Source organism: Oncorhynchus masou, chromosome 27, assembly GCF_036934945.1.
Source record: "Oncorhynchus masou masou isolate Uvic2021 chromosome 27, UVic_Omas_1.1, whole genome shotgun sequence".
NCBI lineage: Eukaryota > Metazoa > Chordata > Actinopteri > Salmoniformes > Salmonidae > Oncorhynchus > Oncorhynchus masou.
The window spans coordinates 5076374-5103873 of NC_088238.1; the positions used below are offsets into that span (position 1 = coordinate 5076374).

The window sequence follows — 27500 nt, forward strand, 5'->3', positions numbered from 1 at the left end:
AGCAGCTAGTGAACACTTTCTATCAGACGTCTACTAAACATCTCTAAAGAACAGAGCCCAGACTTTACCTCTGCTGTGTTGGGCAGCTGGCGGAGTGAGGGAGTGAGTGAGTGAGTGAGTGAGTGAGTGAGTGAGTGAGTGAGTGAGTGAGTGAGTGAGTGAGTGAGTGAGTGAGTGAGTGAATGAGTGAAAGAGAGAGAGAAAGAGAGAGAGTGGAAGAGTGAGAGAACAAGACACAGATGAGAAGGAGAGAACAGACAAACAACAGAATAGAAGACATGGAAATGGAGACATAAGATAAAATAATATACAGATGAAGACAAACAGAGAAACAGATCAGAATGAGATACAGAGAAAGAGAGAGAGAGAGAGAGAGAGAGAGAGAGAGAGAGAGAGAGAGAGAGAGAGAGAGAGAGATAGAGAGCATAGCCTTGCTATTGAGAAAGGCCGCCGTAGGCAGACATGGCTCTCAAGAGAAGACAGGCTATGTGCCCACTGCCCACAAAATGAGGTGGAAACTGAGCTGCACTTCCTAACCTCCTGCCCAATGTATGACCATATTAGAGAGACATATTTCCCTCAGATTACACAGATCCACAAAGAATTCGAAAACAAATCCAATTTTGAAAAACTCCCATATCTACTGGGTGAAATTCCACAGTGTGCCATCAGAGCAGCAAGATTTGTGACCTGTTGCCACGAGAAAAGGGCAACCAGTGAAGAACACGCACCATTGTAAATAAACCCATATCTATGCTCATTTATTTTATCTTGTGTCCTTAACCATTTGTACATGTAAAAACACTGTATATATATAATATGACATTTGTAATGTCTTTATTGTTTTGAAACTTCTGTATGTGTGATGTCTACTGTTAATTTTTATTGTTTATTTCACTTTATATATTATCTATCTTACTTGCTTTGGCAATGTTAACACATGTTTCCCATGCCAATAAAGCCCTTGAATTGAATTGAATTGAGAGAGACAAAGAGAGAGACCGGGAGAGAGACAGAATGCCAGACAGTGAGAGGGTCAGGAAAGAAGAGAGAGAGGAGAGAGAGAATCTCACCGCACTGTCCATGTAAGCCTCTGTCCAGATGATGTCATGATCATGGTTGATGACCATTGGTCGACTCAGAACGTGAAGGTACTCCATGACATTCTCCTGAACATCGGCCAGCGTGGAGACGTGTGTGTAGTAACCTGTATGGGACAAGGTATACAGGGTATATGACAATACACACACACACACACACACACACACACACACACACACACACACACACACACACACACACACACACACACACACACACACACACACACACACACACACACACACAGAGCTGCATTAGCAGATGGGCTTTGGGGTATAATTGACAGTGATAAGTGGGTGTTTGTGTTGAGCTCATTCCACATGTTAAGATGATTATTAGTGGGGTGCATTATCCTCACCGTCCACAGGAGGGCAGCACAGCTATTAGCACAGCTAATCCTGACCATTTACTCTCCCTCTTTTTTCCAGCCCAGAGTATGCAAACACAGCCATAATCTCTCTCTACCGCACACACATGATTAATGATCTATCACTGTGGTATTGGTGGAGTATTCAGACTGAGTGTAGATTCACAGCGGTCACATAATGAAAAGGATTCAGACAGTGTAGTGTTGTAGTACAGGGTAGAGTGGTGTTCAGGCTTACAGGGGATAAACCAGTTATAACAACACTCCATTAAGCCCTCCTGTCCCAGTCATTGGGATTGAAGAGTGAAGGACTGTGTTACTATGTCTCACTACATACAGTGATTATACAGATGGGAGGACTGTGTTACGATGTCTCACTACATACAGATGGGAGGACTGTGTTACTATGTCTCATTACATACAGTGATTATACAGATGGGAGGATATATATAATCCTATAGAGCACATTTGACTGGGTCAGGATGAGGGGTCATGTTCTACTGGGTCAGGATGAGGGGTCATGTTCTACTGGGTCAGGATGAGGGGTCATGTTCTACTGGGTCAGGATGAGGGTCATGTTCTACTGGGTCGGGATGAGGGGTCATGTTCTACTGGGTCGGGATGAGGGGTCATGTTCTACTGGGTCAGGATGAGGGTCATGTTCTACTGGGTCAGGATGAGGGGTCATGTTCTACTGGGTCGGGATGAGGGGTCATGTTCTACTGGGTCGGGATGAGGGGTCATATTCTACTGGGTCAGGATGAGGGGTCATGTTCTACTGGGTCGGGATGAGGGGTCATGTTCTACTGGGTCAGGATGAGGGGTCATGTTCTACTGGGTCAGGATGAGGGGTCATGTTCTACTGGGTCGGGATGAGGGGTCATGTTCTACTGGGTCGGGATGAGGGGTCATGTTCTACTGGGTCGGGATGAGGGGTCATGTTCTACTGGGTCAGGATGAGGGGTCATGTTCTACTGGGTCGGGATGAGGGGTCATGTTCTACTGGGTCGGGATGAGGGGTCATGTTCTACTGGGTCGGGATGAGGGGTCATGTTCTACTGGGTCGGGATGAGGGGTCATATTTTACTGGGTCGGGATGAGGGGTTATATTTTACTGGGTCGGGATGAGGGGTTATATTTTACTGGGTCAGGATGAGGGGTCATGTTCTACTGGGTCGGGATGAGGGGTCATATTTTACTGGGTCGGGATGAGGGGTTATATTTTACTGGGTCGGGATGAGGGGTCATATTTTACTGGGTCGGGATGAGGGGTCATGTTCTACTGGGTCGGGATGAGGGGTCATGTTCTACTAGGTCAGGATGAGGGGTCATGTTCTACTGGGTCGGGATGAGGGGTCATGTTCTACTGGGTCGGGATGAGGGGTCATGTTCTACTGGGTCGGGATGAGGGGTCATGTTCTACTGGGTCAGGATGAGGGGTCATGTTCTACTGGGTCAGGAAGAGGGGTCATGTTCTACTGGGTCGGGATGAGGGGTCATATTTTACTGGGTCGGGATGAGGGGTCATGTTCTACTGGGTCGGGATGAGGGGTCATGTTCTACTGGGTCAGGATGAGGGGTCATGTTCTACTGGGTCGGGATGAGGGGTCATGTTCTACTGGGTCGGGATGAGGGGTCATGTTCTACTGGGTCGGGATGAGGGGTCATGTTCTACTGGGTCGGGATGAGGGGTCATGTTCTACTGGGTCGGGATGAGGGGTCATGTTCTACTGGGTCAGGATGAGGGGTCATGTTCTACTGGGTCAGGATGAGGGGTCATGTTCTACTGGGTCAGGAAAAAGATGCAGCGCTGCAAACAGACCTGTAGAACAGGGTTACTGCTATACAGTGGGTTGTAGAACAGGGTTACTACTATACAGTGGGTTGTAGAACAGGGTTACTACTATACAGTGGGTTGTAGAACAGGGTGACTGCTATACAGTGGGTTGTAGAACAGGGTGACTGCTATACAGTGGGTTGTAGAACAGGGTTACTGCTATACAGTGGGTTGTAGAACAGGGTTACTGCTATACAGTGGGTTGTAGAACAGGGTTACTGCTATACAGTGGGTTGTAGAACAGGGTTACTGCTATACAGTGGGTTGTAGAACAGGGTTACTGCTATACAGTGGGTTGTAGGGCTGTAGAACAGGGTTACTGCTATACAGTGGGTTGTAGAACAGGGTTACTGCTATACAGTGGGTTGTAGAACAGGGTTACTGCTATACAGTGGGTTGTAGAACAGGGTTACTGCTATACAGTGGGTTGTAGGGTTGTAGAACAGGGTTACTGCTATACAGTGGGTTGTAGAACAGTGTTACTGCTATACAGTCGGTTGTAGAACAGTGTTACTGCTATACAGTCGGTTGTAGAACAGGGTTACTGCTATACAGTGGGTTGTTGAACAGGGTTACTGCTATACAGTGGGTTGTAGAACAGGGTCACTGCTATACAGTGGGTTGTAGAACAGGGTTACTGCTATACAGTGGGTTGTAGAACAGGGTTACTGCTATACAGTGGGTTGTAGAACAGTGTTACTGCCATACAGTGGGTTGTAGAACAGGGTTACTGCTATACAGTGGGTTGTAGAACAGGGTTACTGCTACAGTGGGTTGTAGAACAGGGTTACTGCTATGCAGTGGGTTGTAGAACAGGGTTACTGCTATACAGTGGGTTGTAGAACAGGGTTACTGCTATACAGTGGGTTGTAGAACAGGGTTACTGCTATACAGTGGGTTGTAGAACAGGGTTACTGCTATGCAGTGGGTTGTAGAACAGGGTTACTGCTATACAGTGGGTTGTAGAACAGGGTTACTTCTATACAGTGGGTTGTAGAACAGGGTTACTGCTATACAGTGGGTTGTAGAACAGGGTCACTGCTATACAGTGGGTTGTAGAACAGGGTTACTTCTATACAGTGGGTTGTAGAACAGGGTTACTGCTATACAGTGGGTTGTAGGGGTGTAGAACAGGGTTACTGCTATACAGTGGGTTGTAGGGTTGTAGAACAGGGTCACTGCTATACAGTGGGTTGTAGAACAGGGTTACTGCTATACAGTGGGTTGTAGAACAGGGTTACTGCTATACAGTGGGTTGTAGAACAGGGTCACTGCTATACAGTGGGTTGTAGAACAGGGTTACTGCTATACAGTGGGTTGTAGAACAGGGTTACTGCTATACAGTGGGTTGTAGAACAGGGTTACTGCTATACAGTGGGTTGTAGAACAGGGTTACTACTATACAGTGGGTTGTAGGGGTGTAGAACAGGGTCACTGCTATACAGTGGGTTGTAGAACAGGGTTACTACTATACAGTGGGTTGTAGGGGTGTAGAACAGGGTCACTGCTATACAGTGGGTTGTAGAACAGGGTTACTGATATACAGTGGGTTGTAGGGGTGTAGAACAGGGTCACTGCTATACAGTGGGTTGTAGAACAGGGTTACTGCTATACAGTGGGTTGTAGAACAGGGTTACTGCTATACAGTGGGTTGTAGAACAGGGTTACTGCTATACAGTGGGTTGTAGAACAGGGTTACTGCTATACAGTGGGTTGTAGAACAGGGTTACTGCTATACAGTGGGTTGTAGGGGTGTAGAACAGGGTTACTGCTATACAGTGGGTTGTAGGGGTGTAGAACAGGGTTACTGCTATACAGTGGGTTGTAGAACAGGGTTACTGCTATACAGTGGGTTGTAGAACAGGGTTATTGCTATACAGTGGGTTGTAGAACAGTGTTACTGCTATACAGTGGGTTGTAGAACAGGGTTATTGCTATACAGTGGGTTGTAGAACAGTGTTACTGCTATACAGTGGGTTGTAGGGGTGTAGAACAGTGTTACTGCTATACAGTGGGTTGTAGAACAGGGTTACTGCTATACAGTGGGTTGTAGAACAGTGTTACTGCTATACAGTGGGTTGTAGAACAGGGTTATTGCTATACAGTGGGTTGTAGAACAGTGTTACTGCTATACAGTGGGTTGTAGAACAGGGTTATTGCTATACAGTGGGTTGTAGAACAGTGTTACTGCTATACAGTGGGTTGTAGAACAGGGTTACTGCTATACAGTGGGTTGTAGAACAGTGTTACTGCTATACAGTGGGTTGTAGAACAGTGTTACTGCTATACAGTGGGTTGTAGGGGTGTAGAACAGTGTTACTGCTATACAGTGGGTTGTAGAACAGGGTTACTGCTATACAGTGGGTTGTAGAACAGTGTTACTGCTATACAGTGGGTTGTAGAACAGGGTTATTGCTATACAGTGGGTTGTAGAACAGTGTTACTGCTATACAGTGGGTTGTAGAACAGGGTTATTGCTATACAGTGGGTTGTAGAACAGTGTTACTGCTATACAGTGGGTTGTAGAACAGGGTTACTGCTATACAGTGGGGTGTAGAACAGGGTTATTGCTATACAGTGGGTTGTAGAACAGGGTTACTGCTATACAGTGGGTTGTAGAACAGGGTTACTGCTATACAGTGGGTTGTAGGGGTGTAGAACAGGGTTACTGCTATACAGTGGGTTGTAGGGGTGTAGAACAGGGTTACTGATATACAGTGGGTTGTAGAACAGGGTTACTGCTATACAGTGGGTTGTAGGGGTGTAGAACAGGGTTACTGATATACAGTGGGTTGTAGAACAGGGTTACTGCCATACAGTGGGTTGTAGAACAGGGTTACTGCTATACAGTGGGTTGTAGAACAGGGTTACTGCTATACAGTGGGTTGTAGAACAGGGTTACTGCTATACAGTGGGTTGTAGGACAGGGTTACTGCTATACAGTGGGTTGTAGAACAGGGTTACTGCTATACAGTGGGTTGTAGAACAGGGTTACTGCTATACAGTGGGTTGTAGAACAGGGTTACTGCTATACAGTGGGTTGTAGAACAGGGTTACTGCTATACAGTGGGTTGTAGAACAGGGTTACTGCTATACAGTGGGTTGTAGGACAGGGTTACTGCTATACAGTGGGTTGTAGGGGCACATTAGATAATGACCTTTATTGTTGCAGGCAATCCACTTCACAGTGTCAGCGAAGGTCACCTCACGACCAATAAGGTAAGTAAAAACACGCACCTGAAAAAGACAAAATTGTTTTCAGCACCTAGTGTCACCTAGTCATACCTCTCTTGTCTTAGTATCACCTTGTCATACCTCCCTTGACTTAGTGTCACCTAGTCAAACCTCCCTTGTGTCACCTAGTCATACCTCCCTTGACTTAGTGTCACCTAGTCAAACCTCCCTTGTATTAGTGACACCTAGTCATACCTCCCTTGTCTTAGTGTCACCTAGTCATACCTCCCTAGTCATACCTCCCTAGTCATACCTCCCATGTCTTAGTGTCACCTAGTCATACCTCTCTAGTCTTAGTGTTACCTAGTCAAACCTCCCTTGTATTAGTGTCACCTAGTCATACCTCCCTTGTCTTAGTGTCACCTAGTCATACCTCCCTAGTCATACCTCCCTAGTCATACCTCCCTAGTCATACCTCCCATGTCTTAGTGTCACCTAGTCATACCTCCCTAGTCATACCTCCCTAGTCATACCTCCCTAGTCATACCTCCCATGTCTTAGTGTCACCTAGTCATACCTCCCTAGTCATACCTCCCTAGTCATACCTCCCTTGTCTTAGTGTCACCTAGTCATACCTCCCTAGTCATACCTCCCTAGTCATACCTCCCATGTCTTAGTGTCACCTAGTCATACCTCCCTAGTCATACCTCCCTAGTCATACCTCCCATGTCTTAGTGTCACCTAGTCATACCTCTCTAGTCTTAGTGTTACCTAGTCAAACCTCCCTTGTCTTAGTGTCACCTAGTCAAACCTCCCTTGTCTTAGTGTCACCTAGTCATACCTCCCATGTCTTAGTGTCACCTGGTCATACCTCCCATGTCTTAGTGTCACCTGGTCATACCTCTCTAGTCTTAGTGTCACCTAGTCATACCTCCCTAGTCATACCTCCCTAGTCATACCTCTCTAGTCTTAGTGTCACCTGGTCATACCTCCCTAGTCATACCTCCCTAGTCATACCTCCCTAGTCATACCTCTCTAGTCTTAGTGTCACCTAGTCATACCTCCCTAGTCATACCTCTCTAGTCTTAGTGTCACCTAGTCATACCTCTCTAGTCTTAGTGTCACCTAGTCATAACTCCCTAGTCATACCTCCCATGTCTTAGTGTCACCTAGTCATACCTCCCATGTCTTAGTGTCACCTAGTCAAACCTCCCATATCTCAGTGTCACCTAGTCATACCTCCCATGTTTTAGTGTCACCTAGTCATACCTCCCTAGTCATACCTCCCATGTCTTAGTGTCACCTAGTCATACCTCTCTAGTCTTAGTGTCACCTAGTCATACCTCTCTAGTCTTAGTGTCACCTAGTCATACCTCCCTAGTCATACCTCCCATGTCTTAGTGTCACCTAGTCAAACCTCCCATATCTCAGTGTCACCTAGTCATACCTCCCATGTCTTAGTGTCACCTAGTCAAACCTCCCATGTCTTAGTGTCACCTCGTCATACCTCCCTTGTCTTAGTGTCACCTAGTCATACCTCCCTAGTCTTAGTGTCACCTAGTCATACCTCCCATGTCTTAGTGTCACCTCGTCATACCTCCCATGTCTTAGTGTCACCTCGTCATACCTCTCTAGTCTTAGTGTCACCTCGTCATACCTCCCTAGTCTTAGTGTCACCTAGTCATACCTCCCATGTCTTAGTGTCACCTCGTCATACCTCCCATGTCTTAGTGTCACCTAGTCATACCTCCCATGTTTTAGTGTCACCTAGTCATACCTCCCATGTCTTAGTGTCACCTAGTCATACCTCCCATGTTTTAGTGTCACCTAGTCATACCTCCCATGTCTTAGTGTCACCTCGTCATACCTCCCATGTCTTAGTGTCACCTAGTCATACCTCCCATGTTTTAGTGTCACCTAGTCATACCTCCCTAGTCATACCTCCCATGTCTTAGTGTCACCTAGTCAAACCTCCCATATCTCAGTGTCACCTAGTCATACCTCCCATGTCTTAGTGTCACCTAGTCAAACCTCCCATGTCTTAGTGTCACCTCGTCATACCTCCCTTGTCTTAGTGTCACCTAGTCATACCTCCCTAGTCTTAGTGTCACCTAGTCATACCTCCCATGTCTTAGTGTCACCTGGTCATACCTCTCTAGTCTTAGTGTCACCTCGTCATACCTCCCATGTCTTAGTGTCACCTCGTCATACCTCTCTAGTCTTAGTGTCACCTAGTCATACCTCCCTAGTCATCCCTCCCATGTCTTAGTGTCACCTAGTCATACCTCCCATGTTTTAGTGTCACCTAGTCATACCTCCCTAGTCATACCTCCCATGTCTTAGTGTCACCTCGTCATACCTCTCTAGTCTTAGTGTCACCTTGTCATACCTCTCTAGTTTTAGTGTCACCTCGTCATACCTCTCTAGTCTTAGTGTCACCTCGTCATACCTCTCTAGTCTTAGTGTCATCTAGTCATACCTCTCTAGTCTTAGTGTCACCTCGTCATACCTCTCTAGTCTTAGTGTCACCTAGTCATACCTCTCTAGTCTTAGTGTCACCTAGTCATACCTCTCTAGTCTTAGTGTCACCTCGTCATACCTCTCTAGTCTTAGTGTCACCTAGTCATACCTCTCTAGTCTTAGTGTCACCTCGTCATACCTCTCTAGTCTTAGTGTCACCTCGTCATACCTCTCTAGTCTTAGTGTCACCTAGTCATACCTCTCTAGTCTTAGTGTCACCTAGTCATACCTCTCTAGTCTTAGTGTCACCTCGTCATACCTCTCTAGTCTTAGTGTCACCTCGTCATACCTCTCTCATAATCCCTCCAAAAGAGAAAGAGGTTTCTGAGCCGTGTGTGTGTGTAACGTTGGTTACCCTGCGTTCTGTGTGTGTGTGTGTGTAACGTTGGTTACCCTGCGTTCTGTGTGTGTGTGTGTGTGTGTAACGTTGGTTACCCTGCGTTCTGTGTGTGTGTGTGTGTGTGTAACGTTGGTTACCCTGCGTTCTGTGTGTGTGTGTGTGTGTGTAACGTTGGTTACCCTGCGTTCTGTGTGTGTGTGTGTGTGTGTAACGTTGGTTACCCTGCGTTCTGTGTGTGTGTGTGTGTAACGTTGGTTACCCTGCGCGTTGTGTGTGTGTGTGTGTGTGTGTGTAACGTTGGTTACCCTGCGTTCTGTGTGTGTGTGTGTGTGTGTGTGTGTGTGTGTGTAACGTTGGTTACCCTGCGTTCTGTGTGTGTGTGTAACGTTGGTTACCCTGCGTTCTGTGTGTGTGTGTGTGTAACGTTGGTTACCCTGCGTTCTGTGTGTGTGTGTGTGTGTGTGTGTGTGTGTGTAACGTTGGTTACCCTGAGTTCTGTGTGTGTGTGTGTGTGTGTGTGTAACGTTGGTTACCCTGCGTTCTGTGTGTGTGTGTGTAACGTTGGTTACCCTGCGTTCTGTGTGTGTGTGTGTGTAACGTTGGTTACCCTGCGTTCTGTGTGTGTGTGTGTGTGTGTAACGTTGGTTACCCTGTGTTCTCTGTGTGTGTGTGTGTGTGTAACGTTGGTTACCCTGTGTTCTGTGTGTGTGTGTGTGTGTGTGTAACGTTGGTTACCATGCGTTCTGTGTGTGTGTGTGTGTGTGTAACGTTGGTTACCCTGCGTTCTGTGTGTGTGTGTAACGTTGGTTACCCTGCGTTCTGTGTGTGTGTGTGTAACGTTGGTTACCCTGCGTTCTGTGTGTGCGTGTGTGTGTGTAACGTTGGTTACCCTGCGTTCTGTGTGTGTGTGTGTGTAACGTTGGTTACCCTGTGTTCTGTGTGTGTGTGTGTGTGTGTGTGTGTGTGTAACATTGGTTACCCTGCGTTCTGTGTGTGTGTGTGTGTGTGTAACGTTGGTTACCCTGCGTTCTGTGTGTGTGTGTGTGTGTGTAACGTTGGTTACCCTGCGTTCTGTGTGTGTGTGTGTAACGTTGGTTACCCTGCGTTCTGTGTGTGTGTGTGTAACGTTGGTTACCCTGCGTTCTGTGTGTGTGTGTGTGTGTAATGTTGGTTACCCTGCGTTCTGTGTGTGTAACGTTGGTTACCCTGCGTTCTGTGTGTGTGTGTGTGTAACGTTGGTTACCCTGCGTTCTGTGTGTGTGTGTAACGTCGGTTACCCTGCGTTCTGTGTGTGTGTGTGTGTGTAACGTTGGTTACCCTGCGTTCTGTGTGTGTGTGTGTGTAACGTTGGTTACCCTGCGTTCTGTGTGTGTGTGTGTGTGTGTAACGTTGGTTACCCTGCGTTCTGTGTGTGTGTGTGTGTGTGTGTAACGTTGGTTACCCTGCGTTCTGTGTGTGTGTGTGTGTAACGTTGGTTACCCTGCGTTCTGTGTGTGTGTGTGTGTGTGTAACGTTGGTTACCCTGCGTTCTGTGTGTGTGTGTGTGTGTGTAACGTTGGTTACCCTGCGTTGTGTGTGTGTGTGTGTGTGTGTGTGTGTGTGTGTAACGTTGGTTACCCTGCGTTCTGTGTGTGTGTGTGTGTGTGTGTAACCTTGGTTACCCTGCGTTCTGTGTGTGTGTGTGTGTGTGTGTGTAACGTTGGTTACCCTGCGTTCTGTGTGTGTGTGTAACGTTGGTTACCCTGCATTTTGTGTGTGTGTGTGTGTAACGTTGGTTACCCTGCGTTCTGTGTGTGTGTGTAACATTGGTTACCTTGCGTTCTGTGTGTGTGTGTGTGTGTGTAACGTTGGTTACCCTGCGTTCTGTGTGTGTGTGTGTGTAGCGTTGGTTACCCTGCGTTCTGTGTGTGTGTGTGTGTAACGTTGGTTACCCTGCGTTCTGTGTGTGTGTGTGTGTGTGTAACGTTGGTTACCCTGCGTTCTGTGTGTGTGTGTGTAACCTTGGTTACCCTGCGTTCTGTGTGTGTAACGTTGGTTACCCTGCGTTCTGTGTGTAACGTTGGTTACCCTGCGTTCTGTGTGTGTGTGTGTAACGTTGGTTACCCTGCGTTCTGTGTGTGTGTGTAACGTTGGTTACCCTGCGTTCTGTGTGTGTGTGTGTGTAACGTTGGTTACCCTGCGTTCTGTGTGTGTGTGTGTGTAACGTTGGTTACCCTGCGTTCTGTGTGTGTGTGTGTGTGTGTGTGTGTGTGTGTGTAACGTTGGTTACCCTGCGTTCTGTGTGTGTGTGTGTAACCTTGGTTACCCTGCGTTCTGGCCAGTTGAACTCCTGAAACACTTCCTCATAATCCTCCATGGCTCCGTCAGTGATCAGCATGATGGCCTGGTTACACAGACTGCCCTGACCCAACGATGCAGCCTAGAGGACACACAGAGACGCACAGAGACACACACATTGTGACGCCCCTCCCACTCTGTCTGCCGTATTCTGTCTCTTTGCTCTCGTTTTCCTTATTAGGATGTCGGTGGGCGGAGCCGGGAGGGTCGTCAGTGACATGGGACACACCTGGGTCTGGGTCTGTCCCAGGATAAATACACCTCTTCTCCATTCATGGAGGAGACTCAATCCATGCAGACACACCTGGGTCTGGGTGTGTCCAAGGATAAATACACCTCTTCTCCAGTCATGGAGGAGACTCTCTCCATGCAGACACACCTGGGTCTGGGTGTGTCCCAGGATAAATACACCTCTTCACCAGTCATGGAGGAGACTCTCTCCATGCAGACAATTTGTTAGATTTTGGTTGTGGCATTTTTGGGGCCGTTTGCTTGCTTTGACACCTTCCAGCACCCGTCATTATCACATTTATGCACGTAAACATTCTCTCACACGCCTGATTTACTGACTACACACACCGTTGTTAATTGTATTTAGTTGTCTTCAGTTAATAAATATATTTTGTTATTCTTTATCGCCACGTTGTGTCCCTTTTTGTTACGAACTTCGAGCCGGTTTGTGACGCACACACAGACACATGCGCCACACACACACAGACAAACGCGCCACGCACACGTGCCACGCACACACACACACACACATGCCACGCACACACACACGCGCCAAGCACACACACACGCGCCACGCACACACACACACACCCCACGCACACACAAACACACGCCACACACGCGCCACGCACACAGTATCATTCCTTGCAGAGCTGGATGGAGATAAATTAATTCCTTCAAAGACTGAGGATGATATGTCTATACACCAAAGAAGACAAACCTCACTGAGGATGATATGTCTATACACCAAAGAAGACAAACCTCACTGAGGATGATATGTCTATACACCAAAGAAGACAAACCTCATTGAGGATGATATGTCTATACACCAAAGAAGACAAACCTCACTGAGGATGATATGTCTATACACCAAAGAAGACAAACCTCACTGAGGATGATATGTCTATACACCAAAGAAGACAAACCTCACTGAGGATGATATTTCTATACACCAAAGAAGACAAACCTCACTGAGGATGATATGTCTATACACCAAAGAAGACAAACCTCACTGAGGATGATATGTCTATACACCAAAGAAGACAAACCTCACTGAGGATGATATGTCTATACACCAAAGAAGACAAACCTCACTGAGGATGATATTTCTATACACCAAAGAAGACAAACCTCACTGAGGATGATATTTCTATACACCAAAGAAGACAAACCTCACTGAGGATGATATTTCTATACACCAAAGAAGACAAACCTCACTGAGGATGATATGTCTATACACCAAAGAAGACAAACCTCACTGAGGATGTTATGTCTATACACCAAAGAAGACAAACCTCATTGAGGATGATATGTCTATACACCAAAGAAGACAAACCTCACTGAGGATGATATGTCTATACACCAAAGAAGACAAACCTCATTGAGGATGATATGTCTATACACCAAAGAAGACAAACCTCACTGAGGATGATATGTCTATACACCAAAGAAGTCAAACCTCACTGAGGATGTTATGTCTATACACCAAAGAAGACAAACCTCACTGAGGATGATATGTCTGTACACCAAAGAAGACAAACCTCATTGAGGATCTTGAAGGATTCCTTCATGGCCTTCTTGACTTTCCCCTCTCCTTTTACCTGGAGCTCCTCAACCAGCAACTTGAAGTGCTGCAGAGAAAGAGAAGGAGAGAGAGAGAGAAGGAGAAGGAGAGAGACCGAGAGAGAGAGAGACAGAGAGAGAGAGAGAGAGAGAGAGAGAGATAGACAGAGAGACAGAGAAAGAGACAGAGAGAGAGAGAGATAGACAGAGAGAGAGAGAGAGAGATAGACAGAGAGACAGAGAAAGAGACAGAGAGAGAGAGAGATAGAGAGAGAGAGAGAGATAGACAGAGAGACAGAGAAAGAGAGAGACAGCGAGAGAGAGAGGGGGGAGAGAGAGACAGAGAGAGAGAGAGAGAGACAGCGAGAGAGAGGGGGAGAGAGAGAAGGAGAGACAGAGAGAGAGAGAGACAGAGAGAGAGAGACAGAGAGAGAGAGAGAGAGAGGGGGGACTATTTAAATTAAACGGAGCAAAAATATAAACGAAACATGAATTACAGTTCATATAAGGAAATCAGTCAATTGAAATGAATTCCTTAGGGCCTAATCTATGGATTTCACATGTCTGAGAGAGAGGGAGGGAGAGAGGGAGAGAGAGCGAGAGGGACAGAGAGAGAGAGAGAGGGCAGGGGCACCCCAGTGGGTGGGCCTTTGCCCTCCCAGGCCCACTCATGCCTTGGGAGCCAGGCCCAGCCAATCAGAATGGGCTGGCGTGGTTACACATAGCCTGCGGTTGTGAGGCCGGTTGGACGTACTGCCAAATCTAAAAATAAAACATTGGAGGTGGCTTATGGTAGAGAAATTAACATTAAATTCTCTGGCAACAGCTTTGGTGGACATTCCTGCAGTCAGCATGCCAATTGCATGCATTGTGGCATTGTGTTATGTGACAAAACTGCACATTTTAGAGTGGAGTTTTGGCTGCTTCCCTGTCTGCCTGGCCAATCACATCATCTCCTGGGGAGTCACGTGACAGTAAAGCTGTCGGTAAGGGATGACCCCACCTGCTCTGCTCTGTGATACACGTAGAGGAGAAGGGGAAGAAGAGGTGAGGAGATGAGGAAGAGGAGGAGGAGATGAAGATCAGAAAGTAGACCACTGGCCCGATACCTGACCCACAACAAACAATAGACTGAACTCCACAGCAGGTGTGATGCCAGACAGACAACAAACAATAGACTGAACTCCACAGCAGGTGTGATGCCAGACAGACAACAAACAATAGACTGAACTCCACAGCAGGTGAGAAGCCAGACAGACAACAAACAATAGACTGAACTCCACAGCAGGTGTGATGCCAGACAGACAACAAACAATAGACTGAACTCTACAGCAGGTGTGATGCCAGACAGACAACAAACAATAGACTGAACTCCACAGCAGGTGTGATGCCAGACAGACAACAAACAATAGACTGAACTCCACAGCAGGTGTGATGCCAGACAGACAACAAACAATAGACTGAACTCCACAGCAGGTGTGATACCTGACCCAACAACAACCAATAGACTGAACTCCACAGCAGGTGTGAAGCCAGACAGACAACAAACAATAGACTGAACTCCACAGCAGGTGTGAAGCCAGACAGACAGAAAAGAGACAGGGAGAATAGGAGAGGAGGGTTCGGGGGAGGAAGGAAATAAAGAAAAGGGAAATGGGCTGAAAGGAGTTGAGGCCATATGGGGGAGAGGAGGGGAAGACAGGAATAAAATGAAAGGAGTTGAGGCCGTATGGGGGAGAGGAGGGGAAGACAGGAATAAAATGAAAGGAGTTGAGGCCGTATGGGGGAGAGGAGGGGAAGACAGGAATAAAATGAAAGGAGTTGAGGCCATATGGGGGAGAGGAGGGGAAGACAGGAATAAAATGAAAGGAGTTGAGGCCGTATGGGGGAGAGGAGGGGAAGACAGGAATAAAATGAAAGGAGTTGAGGCCGTATGGGGGAGAGGAGGGGAAGACAGGAATAAAATGAAAGGAGTTGAGGCCATATGGGGGAGAGGAGGGGAAGACAGGAATAAAATGAAAGGAGTTGAGGCCGTATGGGGGAGAGGAGGGGAAGACAGGAATAAAATGAAAGGAGTTGAGGCCGTATGGGGGAGAGGAGGGGAAGACAGGAATAAAATGAAAGGAGTTGAGGCCGTATGGGGAGAGGAGGGGAAGACAGGAATAAAATGAAAGGAGTTGAGGCCATATGGGGGAGAGGAGGGGAAGACAGGAATAAAATGAAAGGAGTTGAGGCCGTATGGGGGAGAGGAGGGGAAGACAGGAATAAAATGAAAGGAGTTGAGGCCGTATGGGGAGAGGAGGGGAAGACAGGAATAAAATGAAAGGAGTTGAGGCCGTATGGGAGAGAGGAGGGGAAGACAGGAATAAAATGAAAGGAGTTGAGGCCGTATGGGGGAGAGGAGGGGAAGACAGGAATAAAATGAAAGGAGTTGAGGCCGTATGGGGGAGAGGAGGGGAAGACAGGAATAAAATGAAAGGAGTTGAGGCCGTATGGGGGAGAGGAGGGGAAGACAGGAATAAAATGAAATGAGTTGAGGCCGTATGGGGGAGAGGAGGGGAAGACAGGAATAAAATGAAAGGAGTTGAGGCCTTATGGGGGAGAGGAGGGGAAGACAGGAATAAAATGAAATGAGTTGAGGCCGTATGGGGGAGAGGAGGGGGAGACAGGAATAAAATGAAAGGAGTTGAGGCCATATGGGGGAGAGGAGGGGAAGACAAGAATAAAATGAAAGGAGTTGAGGCCGTATGGGGGAGAGGAGGGGGAAGACAGGAATAAAATGAAAGGAGTTGAGGCCGTATGGGGGAGAGGAGGGGAAGACAGGAATAAAATGAAAGGAGTTGAGGCCATATGGGGGAGAGGAGGGGAAGACAGGAATAAAATGAAAGGAGTTGAGGCCGTATGGGAGAGAGGAGGGGAAGACAGGAATAAAATGAAAGGAGTTGAGGCCGTATGGGGGATAGAGGGATAGAGGGATAGAGCGAGGGTGAGATAGAGAGAGCGTGAGATAGAGAGAGCGTGAGATAGAGGGAGGGAGGGAGGGAGGGAGGGAGGGAGGGAGGGAGGGAGGGAGGGAGGGAGGGAGGGAGGGAGGGAGGGAGGGAGGGAAGAGTTGTCGTGCTGTCAAAGCCCTCCGAGTCCCTGCCAGGAACAGTAGTCTAGTGGCACCCGGCCCACTGGTGTGAATCCTATCGCTCTGAGCCTTCTGAACCAGCCTTAATGAGCAAACAGCTTATGGGCCTTAATTGATGAATTGAGTTAATTAGCATTAGAGAGCCATTGGTTACCTCTCGGTTGTCCAGGTCAGCCTGGACCAGGGTGCCCTTGAAGCAGGGTTCAACGTATTGGACATAGTCGCTGTACTGTGGGACAGAACGCATAGGGAACACAGGTCAAGGATCAGTGTGTGTGTGTGTGTGTGTGTGTTAATCGCTGCGTGAGGCAGAGTAAATAATGTGCGATGTGTTTGTGTGTTAATCTCCTAGTTACTCACGGCGATGACGTTGACAAAGTCGTTCTCCCCTAGTGTGTCCAGGATGGTGTTAATAGTGTGCTTGGCGATAGTGAGCCTGAGACCCTTCATACTCCCGCTGACGTCCACTACGATGATGATGTCCTTGGGAGAGGTCGCAGCCTGGATGTACCTGGAACAGAGCAGAGGGCAAAGGTCAACTGATTCAATCAATCAGATATTTGGTTTTCGGGTATTTGTTGGTCTGTTGGGGCACTTGGATATCAACAACGGTGGGACGTATACGATCCCGATTATAAAGGCCTGTCCGCTATAAAGGCCTATCTGACTGGACCTATTGCAAGCCAAGGCCAAAGGTTTATACGAGAGGTCAAGGTTCAGTGGATACACGATTACCCAGACATTCTTAGAATTCCAGCTGGTTCTATGGTTCTGATACGGAACAATGGAACAGTTGGAAGGAGGAGTCAGAACTGTCCAGGAATATCTCCTGAGAGGTTAATGAGCTTGCGCACACTGGAGGATAAGGATAAAGAGACGATGGAAGGGGAGGAGGGAGGGAGGTCACATGGAGGGCGTAAATAAAGAGACGATCGAAGGGGAGGAGGGAGGGAGGGAGGATGGCCGCTCCTCTCTTATCCTGTCCTCTGTCAATCGGGAACTTCTTACAAACCACACCAAGCCATTGTCTTAACCATCAGACCGACAACACTCTCTACATCCAAGACTGAGGGACACTCTCAACATCCAAGACTGAGGAACACTCAATATCCAAGACTGAGGGACACTCTCTACATCCAAGACTGAGGGACACTCTCTACATCCAAGACTGAGGGACACTCTCAACATCCAAGACTGAGGGACACTCAACATCCAAGACTGAGGGACACTCTACATCCAAGACTGAGGGACACTCAATATCCAAGACTGAGGGACACTCTCTACATCCAAGACTGAAGGACACTCTCTACATCCAAGACTGAGGGACACTCTTTACATCCAAGACTGAGGACACTCTCTACATCCAAGACTGAGGACACTCTCTACATCCAAGACTGAGGGACACTTAATATCCAAGACTGAGGGACACTCTCAACATCCAAGACTGAGGGACACTCAATATCCAAGACTGAGGGACACTCTCTATATCCAAGACTGAGGACACTCTCTACATCCAAGACTGAGGGACACTCAATATCCAAGACTGAGGGACACTCTCAATATCCAAGACTGAGGGACACTCTCAATATCCAACACTGAGGACACTCTCTACATCCAAGACTGAGGGACACTTAATATCCAAGACTGAGGGACACTCAATATCCAAGACTGAGGGACACTCTCAATATCCAAGACTGAGGGACACTCTCAATATCCAAGACTGAGGACACTCTCTGCATCCAAGACTGAAGAACACTCTCAACATCCAAGACTGAGGGACACTCTCTACATCCAAGACTAAAGGACACTCTCAACATCCAAGACTGAGGGACACTCTCAACATCCAAGACTGAGGGACACTCTCTACATCCAAGACTGAGGACACTCTCTACATCCAAGACTGAGGGACACTCTCTACATCCAAGACTGAGGGACACTCTCAACATCCAAGACTGAGGGACACTCTCAACATCTAAGACTGAGGGACACTCAATATCCAAGACTGAGGGACACTCTCAACATCCAAGACTGAGGGACACTCAATATCCAAGACTGAGGGACACTCTCAACATCCAAGACTGAGGGACACTCTCAACATCCAAGACTGAGGGACACTCTCAACATCCAAGACTGAGGGGCACTCTCAACATCCAAGACTGAGGGACACTCTCAACATCCAAGACTGAGGGACACTCTCAACATCCAAGACTGAGGGACACTCTCAACATCCAAGACTGAGGGACACTCTCAACATCCAAGACTGAGGAACACTCTCAACATCCAAGACTGAGGGACACTCTCAACATCCAAGACTGAGGGACACTCTCAACATCCAAGACTGAGGGACACTCTCAACATCCAAGACTGAGGGACACTCAATATCCAAGACTGAGGGACACTCTCTACATCCAAGACTGAGGGACACTCTCTACATCCAAGACTGAGGGACACTCTCTACATCCAAGACTGAGGGACACTTAACATCCAACGGTGTGAGGGTTTCTGGCTCTGTCGTCCTCTCCTGCAGTCAAATGACCCAATTGCCTCATCGGTGGAATGTTATTCATTTTTTTGAAAATCAATAAACATTTTTTATTTTTTTTAATGCCGAAAATCTGGTGTTTCTATGTCAAAGAGTTGTGTTATACTTCATTCTTCTGTGATGTATATAAAGTGTAATATTGGGAAGTAAACTCAACATGTAATACATTTCAACTCTATGTCTGACATGATACAGGTTTTTTCTTTCTGTTAAGCCCATAACCACGTGTGTGAGGTGTACATTTTGTTTCAACGTAGATTTGTTTAAGACTAGCAAGGAACACTCTGTGTGACCGTGATTTCCCCACGGCAGTAAGAAGGTTTAAGGTCCTTTTATACCAAATTAGGAAGAATCCTAAACCTAAATCCTAAAGTGTGAATAAACAGGAAACCTGAGAACTCTGGGATTCCTGGGAAACCTGGGGATTTAGTGAAAGCTACCAGAACGTTCCAATCCTCGTTCCTCAGCCAGGGCAACACCTCATCAAGAGAGTGCGATTCCAAATCACCTCTGCTCGGCTCTACATTTAGTTAGACCGGAACGGACCTAATCTACGCTGTCAAAACGTACAGGACAGACCACAGATTACTCCTCAATAGTGACCTTTTGACCCGGACACTTGTTTTCCCCACAGGACCTGCTGTTCAGGTTGCCGTGACCACCAGACCCAGGGATGGTAATAGCCAGCCTATCAGGTGGCAGCACGGTGGGGGTTGTAATTCCCTACAGACCAAGGACAGACGGCCAGTCACCGAAATAACAGATTAGTGAAGCTAGAGAGCCGAGGAACTGCCGGGTTCAGGGAATCTAACAGATGACTTCCACATTACTACAGGCTCACACAGGAAATACTCCCAGATGACTTCCTCATTACTTCAGGCTCACACAGGAAATACTCCCGGGTAACTTCCTCATTACTACAGGCTCACACAGGAAATACTCCCAGATGACTTCCTCATTACTACAGGCTCACACAGGAAATACTCCCGGATGACTTCCTCATTACTACCGGCTCACACAGGAAATACTCCCAGATGACTTCCTCATTACTACAGGCTCACACAGGAAATACTCCCAGATGACTTACTCATTACTACAGGCTCACACAGGAAATACTCCCAGATGACTTCCTCATTACTACAGGCTCACACAGGAAATACTCCCGGATGACTTCCTCATTACTACCGGCTCACACAGGAAATACTCCCAGATGACTTCCTCATTACTACAGGCTCACACAGGAAATACTCCCAGATGACTTCCTCATTACTACAGGCTCACACAGGAAATACTCCCAGATGACTACCTCATTACTACAGGCTCACACAGGAAATACTCCCAGATGACTTCCTCATTACTACTGGCTCACACAGGAAATACTCCCAGATGACTTCCTCATTACTACAGGCTCACACAGGAAATACTCCCAGATGACTTCCTCATTACTACAGGCTCACACAGGAAATACTCCCAGATGACTTCCTCATTACTACAGGCTCACACAGGAAATACTCCCAGATGACTTCCTCATTACTACAGGCTCACACAGGAAATACTCCCAGATGACTTCCTCATTACTACAGGCTCACACAGGAAATACTCCCAGATGACTTCCTCATTACTACAGGCTCACACAGGAAATACTCCCAGATGACTACCTCATTACTACAGGCTCACACAGGAAATACTCCCAGATGACTTCCTCATTACTACAGGCTCACACAGGAAATACTCCCAGATGACTTCCTCATTACTACAGGCTCACACAGGAAATACTCCCAGATGACTTCCTCATTACTACAGGCTCACACAGGAAATACTCCCAGATGACTTCCTCATTACTACAGGCTCACACAGGAAATACTCCGAGATGACTTCCTCATTACTACAGGCTCACACAGGAAATACTCCCAGATGACTTCCTCATTACTACAGGCTCACACAGGAAATACTCCCAGATGACTTCCTCATTACTACAGGCTCACACAGGAAATACTCCCAGATGACTTCCTCATTACTACAGGCTCACACAGGAAATACTCCCAGATGACTTCCTCATTACTACAGGCTCACACAGGAAATACTCCCAGATGACTTCCTCATTACTACAGGCTCACACAGGAAATACTCCCAGATGACTTCCTCATTACTACAGGCTCTATCCCAGAGCAGAGCCCTATTCCCTGTATAGTGTACTACTGTTGACCAGGGCCCTATTCCCTATATAATGTACTACTGTTGACCAGAGCCCTATTCCCTATATAGTGTACTACTGTTGACCAGAGCCCTATTCCCTATATAGTGCACTACTGTTGACCAGGGCCCTATTCCCTATATACTGTACTATTGTTGACCAGGGCCCTATTCCCTATATACTGTACTACTGTTGACCAGGGCCCTATTCCCTATATACTGTACTATTGTTGACCAGGGCCCTATTCCCTATATAGTTGGCTACTGTTGACCAGAGCCCTATTCCCTATATACTGTATAACTGTTGACCAGGGCCCTATTCCCTATATAGTGTACTACTGTTGACCAGGGCCCTATTCCCTATATAGTGTACTACTGTCGACCAGAGCCCTATTCCCTATATAGTGTACAACTGTTGACCAGAGCCCTATTCCCTATATAGTGTACTACTGTTGACCAGGGCCCTATTCCCTATATACTGTACTACTGTTGACCAGAGCCCTATTCCCTGTATAGTGTACTACTGTTGACCAGAGCCCTATTCCCTATATAGTGTACTACTGTTGACCAGAGCCCTATTCCCTATATAGTGTACTACTGTTGACCAGGGCTCTATTCCCTATGTAGTGTACTACTGTAGACCAGGGCCCTATTCCCTATATAGTGTACTACTGTAGACCAGGGCCCTATTCCCTATATAGTGCACTACTGTTGACCAGGGCTCTATTCCCTATGTAGTGTACTACTGTAGACCAGGGCCCTATTCCCTATATAGTGTACTACTTTTGACCAGGGCCCTATTCCCTATATAGTGTACTACTGTAGACCAGGGCCCTATTCCCTATATAGTGTACTACTGTTGACCAGGGCTCTATTCCCTATATAGTGTACTACTGTTGACCAGGGCTCTATTCCCTATATAGTGTACTACTGTAGACCAGGGCCCTATTCCCTATATAGTGTACTACTGTTGACCAGGGCCATATTCCCTATATACTGTACTATTGTTGACCAGGGCCCTATTCCCTATATACTGTACTACTGTTGACCAGGGCTCTATTCCCTATGTAGTGTACTACTGTTGACCAGGGCTCTATTCCCTATATAGTGTACTACAGTTGACCAGGGCTCTATTCCCTATATAGTGTACTACTGTAGACCAGGGCCCTATTCCCTATATAGTGTACTACTGTTGACCAGGGCACTATTCCCTATATAGTGTACTGCTGTTGACCAGGGCCCTATTCCCTATATACTGTACTACTGTTGACCCGGGCCCTATTCCCTATATACTGTACTACTGTTGACCAGGGCCCTATTCCCTATATAGTGTACTACTGTTGACCAGTGCCCTATTCCCTATATAGTGTACTACTGTTGACCAGAGCCCTATTCCCTATATAGTGTACTACTGTTGACCAGAGCCCTATTCCCTATATAGTGCACTACTGTTGACCAGGGCTCTATTCCCTATGTAGTGTACTACTGTAGACCAGGGCCCTATTCCCTATATAGTGTACTACTTTTGACCAGGGCCCTATTCCCTATATAGTGTACTACTGTAGACCAGGGCCCTATTCCCTATATAGTGTACTACTGTTGACCAGGGCTCTATTCCCTATATAGTGTACTACTGTTGACCAGGGCTCTATTCCCTATATAGTGTACTACTGTTGACCAGGGCCATATTCCCTATATACTGTACTATTGTTGACCAGGGCCCTATTCCCTATATAGTGTACTACTGTTGACCAGGGCACTATTCCCTATATAGTGTACTGCTGTTGACCAGGGCCCTATTCCCTATATACTGTACTACTGTTGACCCGGGCCCTATTCCCTATATACTGTACTACTGTTGACCAGGGCCCTATTCCCTATATAGTGTACTACTGTTGACCAGTGCCCTATTCCCTATATAGTGTACTACTGTTGACCAGAGCCCTATTCCCTATATAGTGCACTACTGTTGACCAGAGCCCTATTCCCTATATTGTGTACTACTGTTGACCAGAGCCCTATTCCCTATATAGTGCACTACTGTTGACCAGAGCCCTATTCCTATATAGTGCACTACTGTTGACCAGGGCCCTATTCCCTATATAGTGCACTACTGTTGACCAGAGCCCTATTCCCTATATAGTGCACTACTGTTGACTACTGTTGACCAGAGCCCTATTCCCTATATTGTGTACTACTGTTGACCAGAGCCCTATTCCCTATATAGTGCACTACTGTTGACCAGAGCCCTATTCCCTATATAGTGCACTACTGTTGACCAGGGCCCTATTCCCTATATAGTGCACTACTGTTGACCAGAGCCCTATTCCCTATATAGTGCACTACTGTTGACCAGGGCCCTATTCCCTACATAGTGGACTACTGTTGACCAGAGCCCTATTCCCTATATAGTGTACTACTGTTGACCAGGGCCCTATTCCCTATATTGTGTACTACTGTTGACCAGAGCCCTATTCCCTATATAGTGCACTACTTTAGACCAGAGCCCTATTCCCTATATAGTGCACTACGTTTGACCAGAGCCCTATTCCCTATATTGTGTACTACTGTTGACCAGAGCCCTATTCCCTATATAGTGCACTACGTTTGACCAGAGCCCTATTCCCTATATAGTGCACTACTGTTGACCAGAGCCTTATTCCCTATATAGTGTACTACTGTTGACCAGGGCCCTATTCCCTATATTGTGTACTACTGTTGACCAGAGCCCTATTCCCTATGTAGTGTAGTACTGTAGACCAGGGCCCTATTCCCTATATAGTGCACTATGTTTGACCAGAGCCCTATTCCCTATATAGTGTACTACTGTTGACCAGAGCCCTATTCCCTATATAGTGCACTACTGTTGACCAGAGCCCTATTCCCTATATAGTGCACTACTGTTGACCAGAGCCCTATTCCCTATATTGTGTACTACTGTTGACCAGGGCCCTATTCCCTATATAGTGCACTACTGTTGACCAGAGCCCTATTCCCTATATAGTGCACTACTGTTGACCAGAGCCCTATTCCCTATATAGTGCACTACTGTTGACCAGAGCCCCATTCCCTATATAGTGCACTACTGTTGACCAGGGCCCTATTCCCTATATAGTGCACTACTGTTGACCAGAGCCCTATTCCCTATATAGTGCACTACTGTTGACCAGAGCCCTATTCCCTATATAGTGTACTACTGTTGACCAGAGCCCTATTCCCTATATAGTGTACTACTGTTGACCAGGGCCCTATTCCCTATATTGTGTACTACTGTTGACCAGAGCCCTATTCCCTATATAGTGCACTACTTTAGACCAGAGCCCTATTCCCTATATAGTGCACTACGTTTGACCAGAGCCCTATTCCCTATATTGTGTACTACTGTTGACCAGAGCCCTATTCCCTATATAGTGCACTACTGTTGACCAGAGCCCTATTCCCTATATAGTGCACTACTGTTGACCAGAGCCCTATTCCCTATATAGTGCACTACTGTTGACCAGGGCCCTATTCCCTATATAGTGTACTACTGTTGACCAGGGCTCTATGTAGGGAATAGGGTGCCATTTGGGATGCAGATTTAGGAACTCACCAGTTTCTGTTCCTGCAGTCAAACGTGACGACGCCATTTTCATCCGGGGTCCATGCGATGCCTGTGGAAATGGTGTATTGGGAATATATGGTACAACGCTGAATTATCAGTTCAGATGGCCTGATAGACTCAGTTATAGACTGGAACAGCTGAGTCCCACTATACCTCTAATGGCCTGATAGACTCAGTTATAGACTGGAACAGCTGAGTCCCACTATACCTCTAATGGCCTGATAGACTCAGTTATAGACTGGAACAGCTGAGTCCCACTATACCTCTAATGGCCTGATAGACTCAGTTATAGACTGGAACAGCTGAGCCCCACTATACCTCTAATGGCCTGATAGACTCAGTTATAGACTGGAACAGCTGAGTCCCACTATACCTCTAATGGCCTGATAGACTCAGCTATAGACTGGAACAGCTGAGTCCCACTATACCTCTAATGGCCTGATAGACTCAGTTATAGACTGGAACAGCTGAGTCCCACTATACCTCTAATGGCCTGATAGACTCAGTTATAGACTGGAACAGCTGAGTCACACTATACCTCTAATGGCCTGATAGACTCAGTTATAGACTGGAACAGCTGAGTCCCACTATACCTCTAATGGCCTGATAGACTCAGTTATAAACTGGAACAGCTGAGTCCCACAATACCTATAATGGCCAGAATGACTCAGTTATAGAGTGGAACAGCTGAGTCCCACTATACCTATAATGGCCTGATAGACTCAGTTATAGACTGGAACAGCTGAGTCCCACTATACCTCTAATGACCAGAATGGCTCAGCTATAGACTGGAACAGCTGAGTCCCACTATACCTCTAATGACCAGAATGGCTCAGTTATAGACTGGAACAGCTGAGTCCCACTATACCTCTAATGGCCTGATAGACTCAGTTATAGACTGGAACAGCTGAGTCCCACTATACCTCTAATGGCCTGATAGACTCAGTTATAGACTGGAACAGCTGAGTCCCACTATACCTCTAATGACCAGAATGGCTCAGCTATAGACTGGAACAGCTGAGTCCCACTATACCTCTAATGACCAGAATGGCTCAGCTATAGACTGGAACAGCTGAGTCCCACTATACCTCTAATGACCAGAATGACTCAGTTATAGACTGGAACAGCTGAGTCCCACTATACCTCTAATGACCAGAATGACTCAGCTATAGACTGGAACAGCTGAGTCCCACTATACCTCTAATGACCAGAATGACTCAGCTATAGACTGGAACAGCTGAGTCCCACTATACCTCTAATGACCAGAATGACTCAGCTATAGAGTGGAACAGCTGAGTCCCACTATACCTCTAATGACCAGAATGACTCAGTTATAGACTGGAACAGCTGAGTCCCACAATACCTATAATGGCCTGATAGACTCAGTTATAAACTGGAACAGCTGAGTCCCACAATACCTATAATGGCCAGAATGACTCAGTTATAGAGTGGAACAGCTGAGTCCCACTATACCTATAATGGCCTGATAGACTCAGTTATAGACTGGAACAGCTGAGTCCCACTATACCTCTAATGACCAGAATGACTCAGTTATAGACTGGAACAGCTGAGTCCCACTATACCTCTAATGACCAGAATGGCTCAGCTATAGACTGGAACAGCTGAGTCCCACTATACCTCTAATGACCAGAATGGCTCAGTTATAGACTGGAACAGCTGAGTCCCACTATACCTCTAATGGCCTGATAGACTCAGTTATAGACTGGAACAGCTGAGTCACACTATACCTCTAATGGCCTGATAGACTCAGTTATAGACTGGAACAGCTGAGTCCCACTATACCTCTAATGGCCTGATAGACTCAGTTATAAACTGGAACAGCTGAGTCCCACAATACCTATAATGGCCAGAATGACTCAGTTATAGAGTGGAACAGCTGAGTCCCACTATACCTATAATGGCCTGATAGACTCAGTTATAGACTGGAACAGCTGAGTCCCACTATACCTCTAATGACCAGAATGGCTCAGCTATAGACTGGAACAGCTGAGTCCCACTATACCTCTAATGACCAGAATGGCTCAGTTATAGACTGGAACAGCTGAGTCCCACTATACCTCTAATGGCCTGATAGACTCAGTTATAGACTGGAACAGCTGAGTCCCACTATACCTCTAATGGCCTGATAGACTCAGTTATAGACTGGAACAGCTGAGTCCCACTATACCTCTAATGACCAGAATGGCTCAGCTATAGACTGGAACAGCTGAGTCCCACTATACCTCTAATGACCAGAATGGCTCAGCTATAGACTGGAACAGCTGAGTCCCACTATACCTCTAATGACCAGAATGACTCAGTTATAGACTGGAACAGCTGAGTCCCACTATACCTCTAATGACCAGAATGACTCAGCTATAGACTGGAACAGCTGAGTCCCACTATACCTCTAATGACCAGAATGACTCAGCTATAGACTGGAACAGCTGAGTCCCACTATACCTCTAATGACCAGAATGACTCAGCTATAGAGTGGAACAGCTGAGTCCCACTATACCTCTAATGACCAGAATGACTCAGTTATAGACTGGAACAGC

General features: G+C 46.8%; 1 protein-coding gene across 1 annotated transcript in view; it reads right to left on the bottom strand.

Annotated features, from left to right (window-relative positions):
* The window catches only part of LOC135516568 (voltage-dependent calcium channel subunit alpha-2/delta-4-like), a 59221-nt gene that overhangs the window by 9386 nt on the left and 22335 nt on the right, over nucleotides 1–27500 (bottom strand). The window contains 7 exon segments of the mRNA XM_064940918.1: nucleotides 1074–1207; nucleotides 6464–6542; nucleotides 11645–11758; nucleotides 13449–13538; nucleotides 16758–16832; nucleotides 16964–17114; nucleotides 24931–24991. Of these exon segments, the coding sequence (XP_064796990.1) occupies nucleotides 1074–1207; nucleotides 6464–6542; nucleotides 11645–11758; nucleotides 13449–13538; nucleotides 16758–16832; nucleotides 16964–17114; nucleotides 24931–24991 (704 nt within the window).